At 45.7% G+C, this 14,829-nt stretch overlaps 1 protein-coding gene across 2 annotated transcripts; it reads right to left on the reverse strand.

Moving 5' to 3' along the window:
- Window positions 1-2,394: 2,394 nt before the first annotated feature.
- Window positions 2,395-13,832, reverse strand: Morn4 (MORN repeat containing 4). Of its 2 annotated transcripts, XM_030250897.1 has the most exons (6): window positions 13,653-13,832; window positions 6,135-6,232; window positions 5,940-6,039; window positions 5,421-5,535; window positions 3,911-4,020; window positions 2,398-3,711 (listed from the first exon to the last, which is right to left on the reverse strand). In XM_030250897.1, exons 3-6 carry the CDS (start codon window positions 6,004-6,006, stop codon window positions 3,563-3,565), a joined length of 441 nt encoding a protein of 146 aa, XP_030106757.1. In that variant the 5' UTR covers window positions 6,007-6,039; window positions 6,135-6,232; window positions 13,653-13,832; the 3' UTR covers window positions 2,398-3,562. The 2 variants fall into 2 exon arrangements, with proteins under 2 accessions (NP_932776.1, XP_030106757.1); NM_198108.2 differs by lacking the exon at window positions 6,135-6,232 and having other exon boundaries at window positions 2,395-3,711; window positions 13,653-13,826.
- Window positions 13,833-14,829: the final 997 nt, after the last annotated feature.

Genomic DNA, 14,829 nt, shown 5'->3' on the forward strand with positions numbered 1-14,829 from the left:
GCCCTCAAGTCTATGAGCCTATGGGAGCCATTCTTACTCAGCGTCCCCACAGGGCTCCTTTCCCAAATGCTCTCAGCTTTCCCCTCCTCTTCACAGCCTGTGGCTTCTCACCTCTGCACCCTGCACAGAATCCCTAGAGACCCTTTTCCAGGAAGGAACGCTCTCTTACTTGTCTCTATTGTGGGTACTTTATTCTGTGCTAAGGTGGATGATCCAGGGAACCTAGCAAAAGGGTGAGGGGTGTAGCTGGAAACCAAGGAAACTGGCTACTGAAGGGATTGCCACTTCTAACTTGAGGCTAGAAATCTTGATTGTGCATGACGTGGCTGGAAAGGCAGGGATGGCCTGATTGGAATGTGTCTCTTGTTTTTGAAAGGCATCCAAGCTGTATCCTGGCCTTGAAGTCCTTTCCTTACTCACTCACTTCTGAGTCTTGTCTCCAGCTTTGATCCTCACTGTTGCGTGACCGACCGAGACAGTCTAGTGCCTAGTCACATTAGTAGATCATGACACCTGGTGGATGGACACCTGATGTACACTCTAGACAACGTTTGACTGGCCCAGGTATGAATCCTGAAGACTGGGACTGAGATAGGCCCACCCTCTTCTCCGAAGGCACTTTTATTATCAAAACTGGCCACGGTGTTACTATAATAAAATATAACAAGTGAGACTTGATTGACTATGGAGAAGAGTTCCTGGCCAGATGGCAAGGATCTTCCTAAAGGCTGTGGGACCTGCATGGTCGGTCTTTTCTCACCACTGAGCAAAGCCTTAGTAATCTCAAGCAGAAGCCCACTATTAGAGAGGTAGCCTAGGAAAACGTAATGACTTTTTTTGTGAATGTGTATAGACACCACGTGCAATTATTCCTGCAGACAAGCTGGGGGCTAGTGATTGATGTCAGGCATCCTCTATCACTCTCCAGTTTATTTCTTTAAGGCAGGGTCTGTCATTAGATCTGGAGTTTGTCATTTTGGCCATACAGGGCTGCCATCAATTGTCTGAGACTTGCCTGCTTCTATTTTCCAGTGTTGGGGTTACAGGCATGCACCACTATGCCTGGCTTTTTATGTGGGTGCTGGGGGCTCAAACCCAGGTCCTCATGTATGTGGAGCAAACCCGTTGCTTATTAAGTAAGCCATTTCCCCCAGCTTCCCACTGGCTTTGAATGACAGAGAGTAAGAGACAAAAGGGCTCAGCTGAGATGTTTAGAAACACTTGACACATCAATCAAAAAGATGGCCTTCTCCAAAATGCTCAGCTCATTTTGGTGGTGACGCAGGACCAGCAGCAGAGAAGCCAAGACAGAAAGTTTAAATTACTCATTAAATAGAGAACAGGTCCCTGTTTGGGGCAGAGGCTAGAGAAGACTATTAAAGATAATCACCAATCAGAAGTAGGTGTCTGATGGCATCAAAGCCTGGGGCATGGCTCTTGTATTTCTTTCATGATCACCTTCCAGAGCAGTGGGGCTTATACAATAGGAGGTTTAGGGCTGATGGGAAAAGGGGGCCAGTAGAGGCAGCCTAGAAAGCTGGCTAAGAGCTTAGCCTTTGGGCTTCAACAGCCCTGGGTTTAAGACTGGGACCCCTGGTGTTTATGAGGCCTTGGAGTAGTCCCCTAATTTCCTGAGTAGTCCCCTAATTTCCTGAGTCTCAGCTAGAATAAACCTTTCTCCCAGAGCTGTAGGGAAGACTGAGGAAGAAGTGTAAATAAATGAGCTAGTATGGTGGAGGTGTTCTGTTATTGGGTGTAGAAAAAGGGAAACATGGGCAGGAGATAACTTGTTTGAGGCCACCCAGTGGGTCTGGCAGTAACTGGTATTGGGGCTTGTAGACATTGATGCTCAGGGTGAAAGGAATCCAGTGGAAGGGAATTATAATCAGAATGTGTAGGACAGAAACCCCATCTAGTCTGCCACTTACTGGCCTGGACAACCTGAACCTGCTGGTTTTAAAAACTTCATGCCTTCTACTTCACAGAGGGTGTGTGTGTGTGTGTGTATGTGTGTGTGTGTGTGTGTGTAGTTATAGTTCGACATTCTGTGTCCCCCAGGAGCTGTCCATTCTGGTACTTGGGACCCACTAGTTAGGCTAGGCTAAGCTGGCCGGACAGTCAGCACCAGAGATACTTTGTCTTTGAATCCCTGGACCTGGGAGTCTAAGCATGCACAGCCACATCCAGCTATTTACGTGGGCACTGAGGATCGAACTCGGGTCCTCACGCTTGCATAGCAAGCATTCCACTGGCTGGCTTTTCTCTCCAGCTCCCCACAGGGGTTCTGAGAAACAGATGACATCACATAGCAAAGTGTTCAGTATCAGCTGTTTCCATAAATATTAAACAGGTTGACATTCATGAATCCCAAGTCCAGAAAGTTCATAACACAAATTATAGGCAGTTCTGGTGACTGGTTTATTCCTATAAACACTTGTTTCTACAGTACAGTTCAGATAATAAATAGAGGCACACAGCTATAATTTCCACCACAGTCTGCTGTTGAGAGAGATTGGAGGATGGGACCTGGGGCTGGGACTAGGGCTGGGGCTGGGACTAGGGCTGGGACTGGGACTAGGCTAACTGGAGACCTTATGATCATTTTGGCAGGAAGATCTGTCCCAGGCCTGAGGGCCAAGACTCTTGCTTCCAGAGTCAAAAGGAGAAGCCCATGCTAGACAGTTCTCACGCTTGGATGGACCCAAGTCTGTGAACACCCAGGGGACAGTGAGCCTGATCCAATGGTACGCTGGGAAGGAGCTCTCAGTGCAGGCCTTTCCTGGGATTCCAGGCCATTCCACAGAAAGCCTGGATAGGTCTGCCCTTCACCCTGGAGTGAGTCAGGAGTGCAGGTCATAAGTTACTTTTACACTGGTTTCTTACTTGGCTATTCTATAAAGGGATCCTGTCTGATGTCTAAGGGGGGAGAGAGGCACCGACGGGGATTGGGCTGTCTGCTGTAACTCAGGTAAGGAAGACGCAGCTAAAGCTGAGGGAGAAGAAAACCACACTCTTACACCGAGGAGGGATAAGAAGACACAGAGGCCAGTCTGGAGCCAGGCCTCCAATTGCAGTGAATGAGTGGGTAACCCCCAGAAGAGCTCTGGCCTGGACTTCACAGAGCTGCTGTGGTCTAGGTCACCCCTGTCTTTTTCCTGATGTCTCCAATGGTAGCACACGGGACTGGTTCTGAGTCTAGGCCCAGATTATCTGCGGTAAGTAAGGGTGGGCAGAATGAAGAGAGTCTGTATGGTTTGACAGCAGGCGGAGAGAAGGCCACAGCACTGGGTAACCCAAGGTCTTGGGGATAACAAGGAAGAAAGGGCAGGCCCTGTTCTTGAGCACATCGGGGCCAGGGAAGGACATAACTGCCGCAGGGCCTTGGGGCCAAACCCCTCCACACTTTTCTGCGACTGAACTCCTGGTCGGCAGGGGACGGAGCACCTCCCAGGCTGTGGCATCAAGGTCATTCTCATCTCATATCCGTTTCATTTGTTCACCTGCACGCATACAAGGGAAGCCACTGCTCTACGGATCCTTTCCAGCTGCGCCCAAAGCTCCGTCAGGCAGTGAGGTTCCTGGCTGACTTGGAGGCGCTCTGAGCCCGCTGAACCACGGCGGAACACTTCTCACGCCGCAGTAGCTTGTTGTTCTCGAACAGACCTTCGTTGCGGGGTATTCCATGAGAACCATCTGGGAAAGTCAGCAGGCCTGTGAGGAGGACAGAGGGAGGGAGAGGGCATTAATGTTTCCGCTCAGCTTGATGTGTCAAGGCTGAAGGAGAAGAACAAGTTATGGCTATGGGCACTGCAGGTTGCTGGAGAGAGCCCCGGGAGAATTAGGATAAAGGGGAAGGATTCCATCCATGTTACATTTACCTAAATTACCATTCTACTGAGCTGAAACTTACCAAAACCGTCTACTCTGCCATTTTTAAATTCCCCCTCAAAGGTCATGTTGTCATATCGAATGAAGACTCCGACGCCATTGAACTTGCCCTGGGAAAACTCCCCCTCATACCTGCAGAGACACCAAGATGTAAGTTAGCCTTTAGTGCATAGGTTAGCTGTGCGGGGTAACGGAGGCCAGCAGCTGTCAATGTGTCTGTTAGTCAGGGTACAGAGGGAAGCTCATCTCAGAACTCTTCTAGTGCCACCTGGACCACTCCTCAGTAGCAGAGAAGGGTCTGAGGCTATGTAATGTGAGGTCTTAGTTCCAGGAAAGGAATTCTCTGTATAACAAAAGCCATGTTTTATTTGTATCAGAGTTGTCTAGGAACTCACTATGTAGACCAGGCTGGCGTCAACTCACAGAGGTCTGCCTGCCTTTTCCTCCTGAGTGCTGGGATTAAAGGGCGTGCACCACCATGCCCAGACAAGGAAAGCGAATTTAAGTGAACAGAGGTAGAGTAGACAGTCACTCACCTTCTTGGCATTTCCAATTTCATAACTATTTTTTTTTTGTTTTGTTTTGTTTTTTTGTTTTTTGAGACAGGGTTTCTCTGTGTAGCCCTGGCTCTCCTGGAACTCACTCTGTAGACCAGGCTGGCCTGGAAACTCAGAAATCCACCTGCCTCTGCCTCCCAAGTGCTGTGATTAAAGGCGTGCGCCACCACTGCCCAGCTATAACTAATTTTTTAAAAGATTTATTTATTTATTTTATATATATGAGTACACTGTAGCTGTACAGATGGTTGTGAGCTATCATGTAATTGCTAGGAATTGAATTTAGGACCTCTGCTTGCTCCCGTCAATCTCGCTTACTCTGGCCCAAAGATTATTTATTATTATAAATGAGTACACTGTAGCTGTCTTCAGACACACCAGAAGAGGACGTCAGATCTCATTACAGATGGTTGTGAGCCACCATGTGGTTGCTGGGATTTGAACTCAGGGCTTTTGGGAGAGCAATTAGTGCCATCTCTCCAGCCCAGCTATAACGATTTAATTTGATATACTTGTTTTATTTAGGGACAGAGTCTTGCTATGTAGTCCAGGTTGGCCTCTAATTCAGGATTCTCTTGCCTTTGTCTCCCCAGTGCTGGGATTACAGACATTCGTCACCATGCCTGGCTCTCACATCTATTTTAAAATAATAAAGGCAGGCAAGATGGCTTAGACCAAAGAAACCTGTCTCAACACTTAATAACTGAGTTAAATCCTGGAGACCCTCATGGTGGAAGAGGAGAACTGACTCCTCCCACCATCATAAGCATGTGGTGCACCCTCCACAAATAAAGAACACATAGGAATAAATAAAAATTTAAAAAGCAAACTAATTAATAAAAGAACTGTTCATTCTTTTCCTGTTTTCTTTAGGGCTTGCGCAAGCTCGGGGTTGAACTGACAACCACCAGTGCCCATATCTGTATTAGAGTCTTGCCAGTTCAAAGATGGAGAAAGGAATGACTTAATACTTGCCTTGAGCCATCTGAGAAGGTCAGGACTCCAAAGCCATTAAAAAGCCCATTCTCGAAGTGACCCAGGTAGGTGCCACCGTCTGCAAACACCAATTGACCAAAGCCATGTCTCCGGCCTGAGCGAAGAGAAGGACAGATACCAGGTTGGAATGGGGAAGCTTCAAGGTCCCTCCTCACTGGCTTAGCATCCCACGCTTTTCCACAACCTCACCCACCAAAAGCTGCCCTTTGCCCCTGTGAGTATGGAAAGGCCCATCTCCTTGTGGGCAGTTTCGTGGATTGCTAGGACTGAACACTGGGAGACTCTAAGACTGCACACCAAAGAGTTGACTTGGCTCTTCTGGGCACATTCACATTTAAGACAACAGACTGTTAAAGCACTGTACATCCAGGAGTAGAGACTGCATTCATTTCTAGTTCCTTCATTAAGCCCCGACATAAAGGAAAGGTTCTATGTGGAGCCGAGTCCTGCAGTGGGGACTGAGTGACACTTGATGGCTGCCCCAGAGCTGCTTCTCACCCTCTTTCCACTCGCCGCGGTACTCCTCCCCGCTGGAGTAGGTAAAGGAACCTTTGGTCAGGGTCATGGTGGCAGCTTACAGAAGAAGAGGATGACAGCTCTAAGAAACAGAGAGAGAAAGCAGTGTCACGGAATGGCTAGTGGACTAGAGGCGGTGCTCCGGCAAGTGCACACTTACCTCAAGTGGACTCCTACCTCAGGTCACTTAAAACGCCCTCCTCGCCACCACCTTCGCCTCTGCTATGGCACCCTCACCCCTACTTCTTTAATAGTTTTCAGCCAGTTCCTGTTTCCTGTGATGAAGAGGAAAGCTCAATCTACCAATATTTACTTGACACGTACTGTGTGCTCAGTGGATGTATAAACAGGGTCCCCTCAATGAAGTTATCATATGGTCAGTAGGCTCAGCAGGTGAAGCACCACACGCTATACCAGAGACAAGGTAATTCTGCATCAGCTCAGATGGCAGAAATTAGTAAGTACACAGGTGAGCAGCCCGCAGCACAACCATGGTGCATGTCGGCAGCCTCGGCAGAGTCAGGCGGCTCATGCATTCGACGTCATCCTCAGCTAAACGCAAAGGCCTCAAAATAAATAAATAGGAAAAATAATAGAACAAAAGCAAGCAGCAAAAAGAGGGAAACAACAACATCAACAACAACCAAAACACAAGATATCCAGGGGAAAAACGCAGAGCTGGTCCACCCAGATAAGACGGCTTGTTTAGAGGCGATAGATACTCTACACCGAGACCTTGAGATGTTAACGAACGGCACAGATGTGATGCAAGCTCCTTCATGTTATAGATGAAGAAACACAAGCTCGGAAGAAGCCTTTGGGTAAGAAGTTTTGGTGGTGCTGGCAAGGTGGCTCAGTGGTTAAGGGCACTTGTTGCTCTTGCAGAAGACCCAGGTTTCATTCCCAGCTTCACATCATGTTTCACGACCATCTAAACTCCAGTTCCAAGGGATCCAAAACCTCCTTCTGACTTCCGTAGGTAGTGGTCCACACACATACCCACAGGCAAGTACTCCATACAGGTAAACTTTAAAAAAAAACTTAAAAAATTACTCATAACAAAAATTTTGTTGGTGGCTGAGCAAGGGACAAGAATATAACCCTCCCTGACCATGCTGGTTCTCCTTCCTCAGGTTGAGCCTCTGGTTTAGGTCAGACTTATTGATGGTGCTCTCTGAAAACTTGGCAGACTATAGCAGCTAAGTTAGGGAAAGGAGGAGTCGGTGGTGTCTGGGGTTGGGGGCGGGGCACTGAACAAGGATTGTTATTGGATGAAAGCAGCGGTCAAGAAAAATGACCGTGACAACAGGAGGGGTTGGAGCAGCCGAGTCCCATCAGAGAAGCTTTCGAGGAAGAGCTAGCCTCCTACCAAGAGACAGAATTGCCTTAGTTTGGGTCAGCTGTATGCATTACGTAGTTAATGGAATGTTATCAAAGGTGATGATACAGATATTTAAACGCAGAGATTTGAGGAGCACCCGGCTAGCCTCTCTGCTACACTGGGACCTGTTCTGTTTCCAGTGCAGGAGTCTAGACTAATCTTCCAGATGAGAAGAGATCACATGGAGTAATTGTTCCAGCTGACCACAGAAACCTGAACTCAGCAAGATGTCGAGGGCACTGCCCTTTGAGCTGGGGCCCCATGCTAATGAGTCATGGTTTCATCCGGCAAAGAAATTATGGTTGTTTCTGGCCACTAGGTCTTGGAGGTATGTGTCATCACGCAGTAAGAGCTGACATCTTCATATGGGTGGCTGTGGTGTGCAGAAGGCATGCTAAGTATGTATCATAGAAAAAGAAGCCACACCAATAGCATTGGGGACTAGTGGGTGGTAAGAGAATTTTGTATTCAAGGATATCCCATAAGGGAGACAAACATTTAAGATACCGTTCAGAATAAACAGGGGCAAACAGAATCAATAAACAATAGAAATATTTTTCTAATTTTCTAGATCTTTTTATTCACCCCTTTGTCTTTTCTATATTTAAGCATTACAATGTTTTCTCAAGTGATAAAATGCAGACTCACAGGCCCGACCTCAAACCTATTGAGTCCAATTCTGTGTAGTTACAGCTCGGGAACCTGTAGTTTGAACAAGCACATCACTAGATTCCCATTTGAAAGTCTGCGGACCGTGACTCAACCATAGGGAGACACTCAAAGTTACGACCAAAGGTTGCCACGGTGAATAACCAACTGGAAGTCTCCCTCGCAGGCACCTGCCTGATGCTAACAGGACAAGTGCAGCTTTTCTTCAGAGTCCGGGACTGTTCTGTCTGGTGCACGGAACTAGAGAGCATCCTTAAATCCTCGAGGGCCTGGTGCCAGTCAGCAGCTCCTTTCCTTCAAGCCGCACAGAAACTGAAACTCTTATCATCAGCCCAGCATCAGAGCAGGCTCGGGCTGAGGTCAGTGAGGTTTCACAGCAAATACAACATTAATGAGAGGAAGACAAGAAGTTTTCCATAAGAATTTCAAGAGAAAACTCTTTACAGTGGAGTTAAGGTATTCTGAGAGCTACAGGCCATCTTTAGCTTTTCCAGAACTAAATGAGTTCGTGGCAGTCAAAGTCAAATGATGATACAAATTGTAAAAACGCTGGCCACTAATCCCAGCACTCTGGAGGCACAGGCAGGCAGATGTCTTTGAATTCCAGGCCAGTCAGGGTTATGCATGAGACCTTATCTCAAAAGACAAAATAAAAAACTCCAAATTGAACATAGCTCTTCAAAACACACCCACCTGAATCTGAAGAGCTGTGTGTATGTATATGAGTGTGTGTGCATGAGTATGTATGCATATCAGTGTATATGTATATGACTGTGTGTATACATATGAGTGTGTGTGTATATATATATAAGGATATGTATGTGAGTGTGTGTGCACACGTATGAGTGAGTATATGCAAATGAGTATGTTTATATGTGTATATATATGAGCATGTGTGTATGACTGTGTATGTATGTCTATGAGTGTGTATATATATATGAGTATGTATGTAATGAGTATGTGTGTGTGTATGAGCATGTGTGTATGCATATTTGACATTCTGATCTCTCTATGAAGAGAGATAGGGTCTCTCTATGAAGTCTTGACTAGCCTTGAGCTTGCTGGGTAGACCAGGCTGGCCTTGCATTCACAAATATCCTCCTGCCTCTGCTTCCTGGGTTTACCGCATGCACCACCATTCTTGGCTGTGCAATTGTGTATTTTTGACTAAATTTTATAACTGCATGTCATGATGAAGTCAGTCAGTAGACTTAGAAGATAGTACGATAAGGGAATCTTTTTTTTTTTTTTTTTGTCAGTGGTTAACCAACTTCTCTTCTGTCAAAAGTTGGTGAGTCGGGCTGGTGAGATGGCTCAGTGGGTAAGAGTACCCGACTGCTCTTCCGAAGGTCCAGAGTTCAAATCCCAGCAACCACATGGTGGCTCACAACCATCCATAACAAGATCTGACTCCCTCTCTTCTGGTGTGTCTGAAGACAGCTACAGTGTACTTACATATAATAATAAATAAATCTTTAAAAAAAAAAGTTGGTGAGAACTAGGATGTGGCACGGGGCTCCAAGGGATGATGCTTTTGTATCTGTTTGCTCTTCATGAAAGCTACATGGAACTTCCAGGGCTGCATCTCACCGTGGTCCACAGGGACCAGGGGGGAAGCAAGGAAGTATTTGAGGATTCTCTATGGACAAAGTACTAGCTATGCTCCTAAGTGTAACGCTATCTTGTTGTTGTTGTTGTTATGCTGTCAGCTCTTGAGCTAATATCTTAAATATTTTAAGGAGGGTGATGAAATTTGAAATTTTATTTAAATTTTAAAAAGGGATTTATCTTTCAGTCTATCTGTCTGTCTGTCTGTCTGCCTGCCTATCTATTTAATGTATCAGTGTTCTGCCTGAATTTTTGCCTGCATGCCAGAAGAGGGTCCCATTATAGAAGGTTGTGAGCCCCCATGTAGTTGATGGGAATTGAACTCAGGACCTCTGGAAGAGCAACCAGTGCTCTTAACCGCTGAGCCATCTCTCCAGCCCCTGAAAATTCTTTTTTTTTTTTTTTCTAATTACTTAATGTGGTAGACTACATTTTCTAAAGATGTTTGCAATGTCTCCCTAAATTTGATCAGACTTGGGCTACTTCAAATACAGTACCATGGAAGTGATGCTTCACCCCTTGTGTGCACCAAACACAGCATCACAAACGCTCATTCTGCTCCTCACTATGCTCCCATGGCTTGAGAGCCGAGCCACGACCTGAGCGCACCTGACTGGAGCCTGTGAGATGGTTCAGCAGGTTAAGGAACCTGCCCCCAAGACTGGCAACCCGAGCTTCATCCCTGGACCCACACGGTGGGAGGAGAGAACCGACTCCAGCAAACTGTCCTCTGACCTCCACAAAGCATACCGTGGCATGTAAACATACACACAGAGAAATAAGTAAGTAAATACGGAAATAAAAGTGTCATTCTAAAATTGAATATATTATCTGGAGGTTCCCAAGTGATGAGGAAGCCAGAAGGTACAGGGCATGATCTGTTTCTCCAGTTGATATTCCAATTTTGGGGATGGGAGGTGGGAAGAAGTTTCAAGACAGGGTTTCTCTGTGTAGCCCTGGCTGTCCCTGGAGCTTGCTCTGTAGATCAGGCTGGTCTCGAACTCACAGAGACCGGTATGCTCAGACAGGAGCAGGCATTAGTGAAGGAGCTGTCAATCGGTTCCAGTTCCCAGACTCTGACCCACTCATCGGAGAAACTACTGAAGAAATAAACAGAGGCTATCTCCATGATGTCAGGTCTAGATTCCTGGCCCATAGGATCTGGGAGTATTGTGGGGTCGTTTTAAGCTGCTAAGTGTTGGGTTAATTCATTGTTTAGTGATAATAAACAGAATACCATCTGCTAACCCACCCCTGACACCATTCTGTGCTGGTTTTCTAGAGTATACATTACAAATTTCCATTCCTTTTTGATCTAGGGTGATACAGTAAATTCAGAAGTAGTTTGTCAGGACCATGCCCAGTCTCAAGACTCAAATCAGAAGTGCTAATTAAAAGGACCACATGTGGAACTCATGGACCTCAGGCTATGGCTGAATACATTTGGCTAGGAAATGCAACATGTGTCCAAACAGCTGATACTGTCACTACCTGGGACAGTGTTTGAATTTTTAACTAATGAATCTTGTAACTATCAGTATTAATTAATAGCTCCACAGCCACGAGGCCAAGAGGGAATTTCACCGGTAACCAAGATTATCCATAGTTACTGAGACAAATATAGTTTTTTTGTTTTTTGTTGTTGTTGTTTTGTTTTTATTTTATTTTATTATTATTATTTATTTATTTATTTATTTATTTTGGCTTTTTCGAGACAGGGTTTCTCTGCATAGCCCTGGCTGTCCTGGAACTCACTCTGTAGACCAGGCTGGCCTCAAACTCAGAAATCTGCCTGCCTCTGCCTCCCGAGTGCTGGGATTAAAGGCGTGCGCCACCATCGTCTGGCTCAAATATAGTTTAATAAAGTGTAGCCAGTACTAGTGGAAAAAAGCCCAACACTTTAATAACGGACACAGATCGATGTTCACAATACTTGCTTATATGATCCTGCTGAAGAAAATTGATGCCCCAAGCTTTCAAGCTATACACGGAAGAATACAGTCACAAACCAAGACGACTCACATTCCCACAGAGCCCTTTCTATACTCGTGATAGACAAGCTGCAAAAGACCAGTCCGAAACATAATCTAAAAGTACTATTCTGTCTCTGTAATCCGAAGTCCTAGGACCGTGCAAAGGAGACCATATCCTTTGATATTTTACTTAAAAAAAAAAAAAATCCATGGATGGCTCCAAATAAAACCCAAAGACAGGGCTGGTGAGATGGCTCAGCGGGTAAGAGCACCCGATAAGAAGTTGTTTTCATTTTTTAAAAGTGCTTTAAATTCATGTGTTTCAATGTGAACCTGCATGAGTGTATGTATGCTACGTGTGTACAAGAGCCCATGGAAGCCCGAGAGGACTTTAGATGCCCTGGTACTGGAGTTACAGGTGCTGCGAGCCACCATGTAGGTGCTAAGAACTAATTCCTGGCTAGTAAACACTATTCACTATTGCTGAGCCATTTCTTGTGTGTCTCATTGTCTCCCCACCCCTCATAAAACCAAGCTTACTAAAGAACATTTATGTATTTGCAGCAACTTTTGTCTAAATTAAGAAGTTTTTGTTTGTTTTTTGAAAGAGGATCTATGTAGTCCTTGTCCTGGAACTCACTATGTAGACCAGGCTGGCCTTGAACTCACAAAGATCTACCTTTGCGTCCTAAGGCTCCACCATGTTCAGCTTAAATTAAGAAGTTTTAAAACAAAATAACCGGCTGGTGAGATGGCTCAGTGGGTAAGAGCACCCGACTGTTCTTCCGAAGGTCCAGAGTTCAAATCCCAGCAACCACATGGTGGCTCACAACCATCCGTAAGGAGATCTGACTCCCTCTTCTGGAGTGTCTGAAGACAGCTACAATGTACTTCCATATAATAAATAAATAAATAAATAAATTAAATTAAAAAAAAAAGAGTGTACAAGTCACCGGGCAATGGTGGCACATGCCTTTAAAAAAAAAAAACAAAAAAAAAAAAACAAAATAACAACAGTTCCCCCCTCCAATCTACGAATAATCATATCCCAGTTAGAGACTGTTTGGAAGTAGCCACCCAAACTACTCACACAATCTCCAAAATGTCCCCAAAACCACTTTCTTGGGTTGGCAATCTTTTAGTTATAAAGGAAGCAACCAAAAACAAACAAACAAACAAACAAAAAAAACAAAAAAAGGGAAGCAACCTTGGGTTTTTAGAACCCTAAGAGGAGAAAAAAAATGAAAGCTTTGATGAACAAATATTAGGAAACTGGAAATACTGTTTTATAAAATGTGTTTTTAAATGAATATGAAATAATTAGGTTTTGAACTTTATAATTCGAATCCCCTTCCTAGCTGGAAAGTAAACAGGGGCATTGTTACTATAAGCAGGTCTTATTTAGGAAGAATGTGGGATAGTTAGATGCAAAAAGATGAAAAGAGAACACTGGTACAGGAAGGTTTTTAAAAACACGATGAACCAAGAGTGGTGGACTCTCCGAAGTAATATTGTCTGGACACTATTTTATGCCAAGGGAAAGGAGAATGCCTGTGCTGGGCTCTAATAAAGCGAAGTTACTCAGGTTGGTACCTAAGTTGTTTGTGGATGCGGAATTGCAGAGATGACAATCCATTTCCCAAGCCTCAGTATGTGGGACCTCTCCCTACCTGTGGCACAGACGCGCCCTAGATTAAACAAAGCCCCAGACTTTCACCAGGCAACCCAGTCTTCCACTGCATTTTTCATCCCAGCCCGGCTCCGTCCTTTTTTGGGGGGGTCGGCCCCCACCACACAGGCTCTTCAGGCTCTCATGGGTCTGGCATTCCCTCCAGACACAGCCTGGCACACCCCTCTCGATAACCAGTGTTCTGTGTTCTCCGGGGCTACAACCTCTGGATCGAAATTCCAAACCCAATTTTGGGGTCCCACTCACAGCCACCTTCTGGTCAGTACAGCCAGGACAGAGGCTCGCTCCCTAGCCCAGTCACCTGCTTGCCGCCTTAGTCCCTACCTGGTGGACCGCACTCCCAGGTCCTCCTCCCACCCGCGTCGCGAGCCTACCTGAGCTTGGCTTCTGGGCGACGACTGTCACGCCCCAACGCGATGCGGGTCTCCAGCAGCTAGGATCTTTGCTGCTCTGGGCTCCCAACTGCCACTCTCCCCTCCGCCACCTCCACCCGCCTCAGCCACACTGGACGCCGCCATCCCTGACGGGCCGCACTGGGCACAATTCCTGCTGTTCATTGGCTGTTACCTAGGCAACCGCGAGCAACGCCACTCCCCATTGGTCCAGCCCTCTTTCGTGCCATCTTTGTGAGGGGCCCAGTGTTTTGGGAGTCTGGGCCAAAGATCTGAAAGAGAGGTGGGGCTGAGCCGGCTGTCCAATCTCATTAGTCCCAACAGAAAACAAGGACCCAGGTTTCCCCTCTCCAGAGACCTCCAGGCATAAACTTTAATCCTAAATAAGGCTGAACAAGTGTTCAAAGTGGCTACCCTCTCTAAAGGTTGTGATTTTTAGATGCATGAACAACTCCACCGCTAAGTATGAAGAGAAAACCTAAACCGTGCTTTAGAAGCTCAGCTTTGTAATTAATGATGCGCTGCACATTTGCATTCATAGGGAATCACTGTGTTCCACGTCTTCTGTATTTAAAATATATTGCTATTATTGGAGCAAATCTTCCCAAATACTGTTCCCGAATGTCTGTATAGCTGTATGTTTATTTATTGAAGTGCGTGTGGGCAGCAAGTTCTTCAGGGCTTGGGAAGCCAGGGTTGTCCGTCGTTGCTTCTCTCATGGAACTCATATGACATGTGTGAGGCATTGAAAGACAAAGCAAATGGCTTCAAATAGCTTTTTGGATTGGGATTTCTTCAGCTGCAGGTTAGAAAATGGTAATGATGAAAATAAGGGTGGCTTTTCAGGACCTGTATGAGAACATAACGCCAAAAGAACGGTAGTTTGAAGTTAATTTGAAAAGATTTGATTTCTGTGTTCAAATCCTATCTTCGCTACTTACAAATTGTGTATGTTTTTGAGTAACTTAGTGAGCTCTCTGGCCTGTAAAATAAGATCAGACCAATAAATTCAATATGGTATTAATAATACTCACTAGGTAATATAAGCTAAACTGTGGAATAGATTGTAGATTAAAGTGCAGTCATTGAGTCGGGCGTGGTGGCGCACGCCTTTGATCCCAGCACTCGGAAGGCAGAGGCAGGCAGATTTCTGAGTTTG

This window comes from Mus musculus, chromosome 19 (genome assembly GCF_000001635.26).
Source record: "Mus musculus strain C57BL/6J chromosome 19, GRCm38.p6 C57BL/6J".
Lineage (NCBI taxonomy): Eukaryota > Metazoa > Chordata > Mammalia > Rodentia > Muridae > Mus > Mus musculus.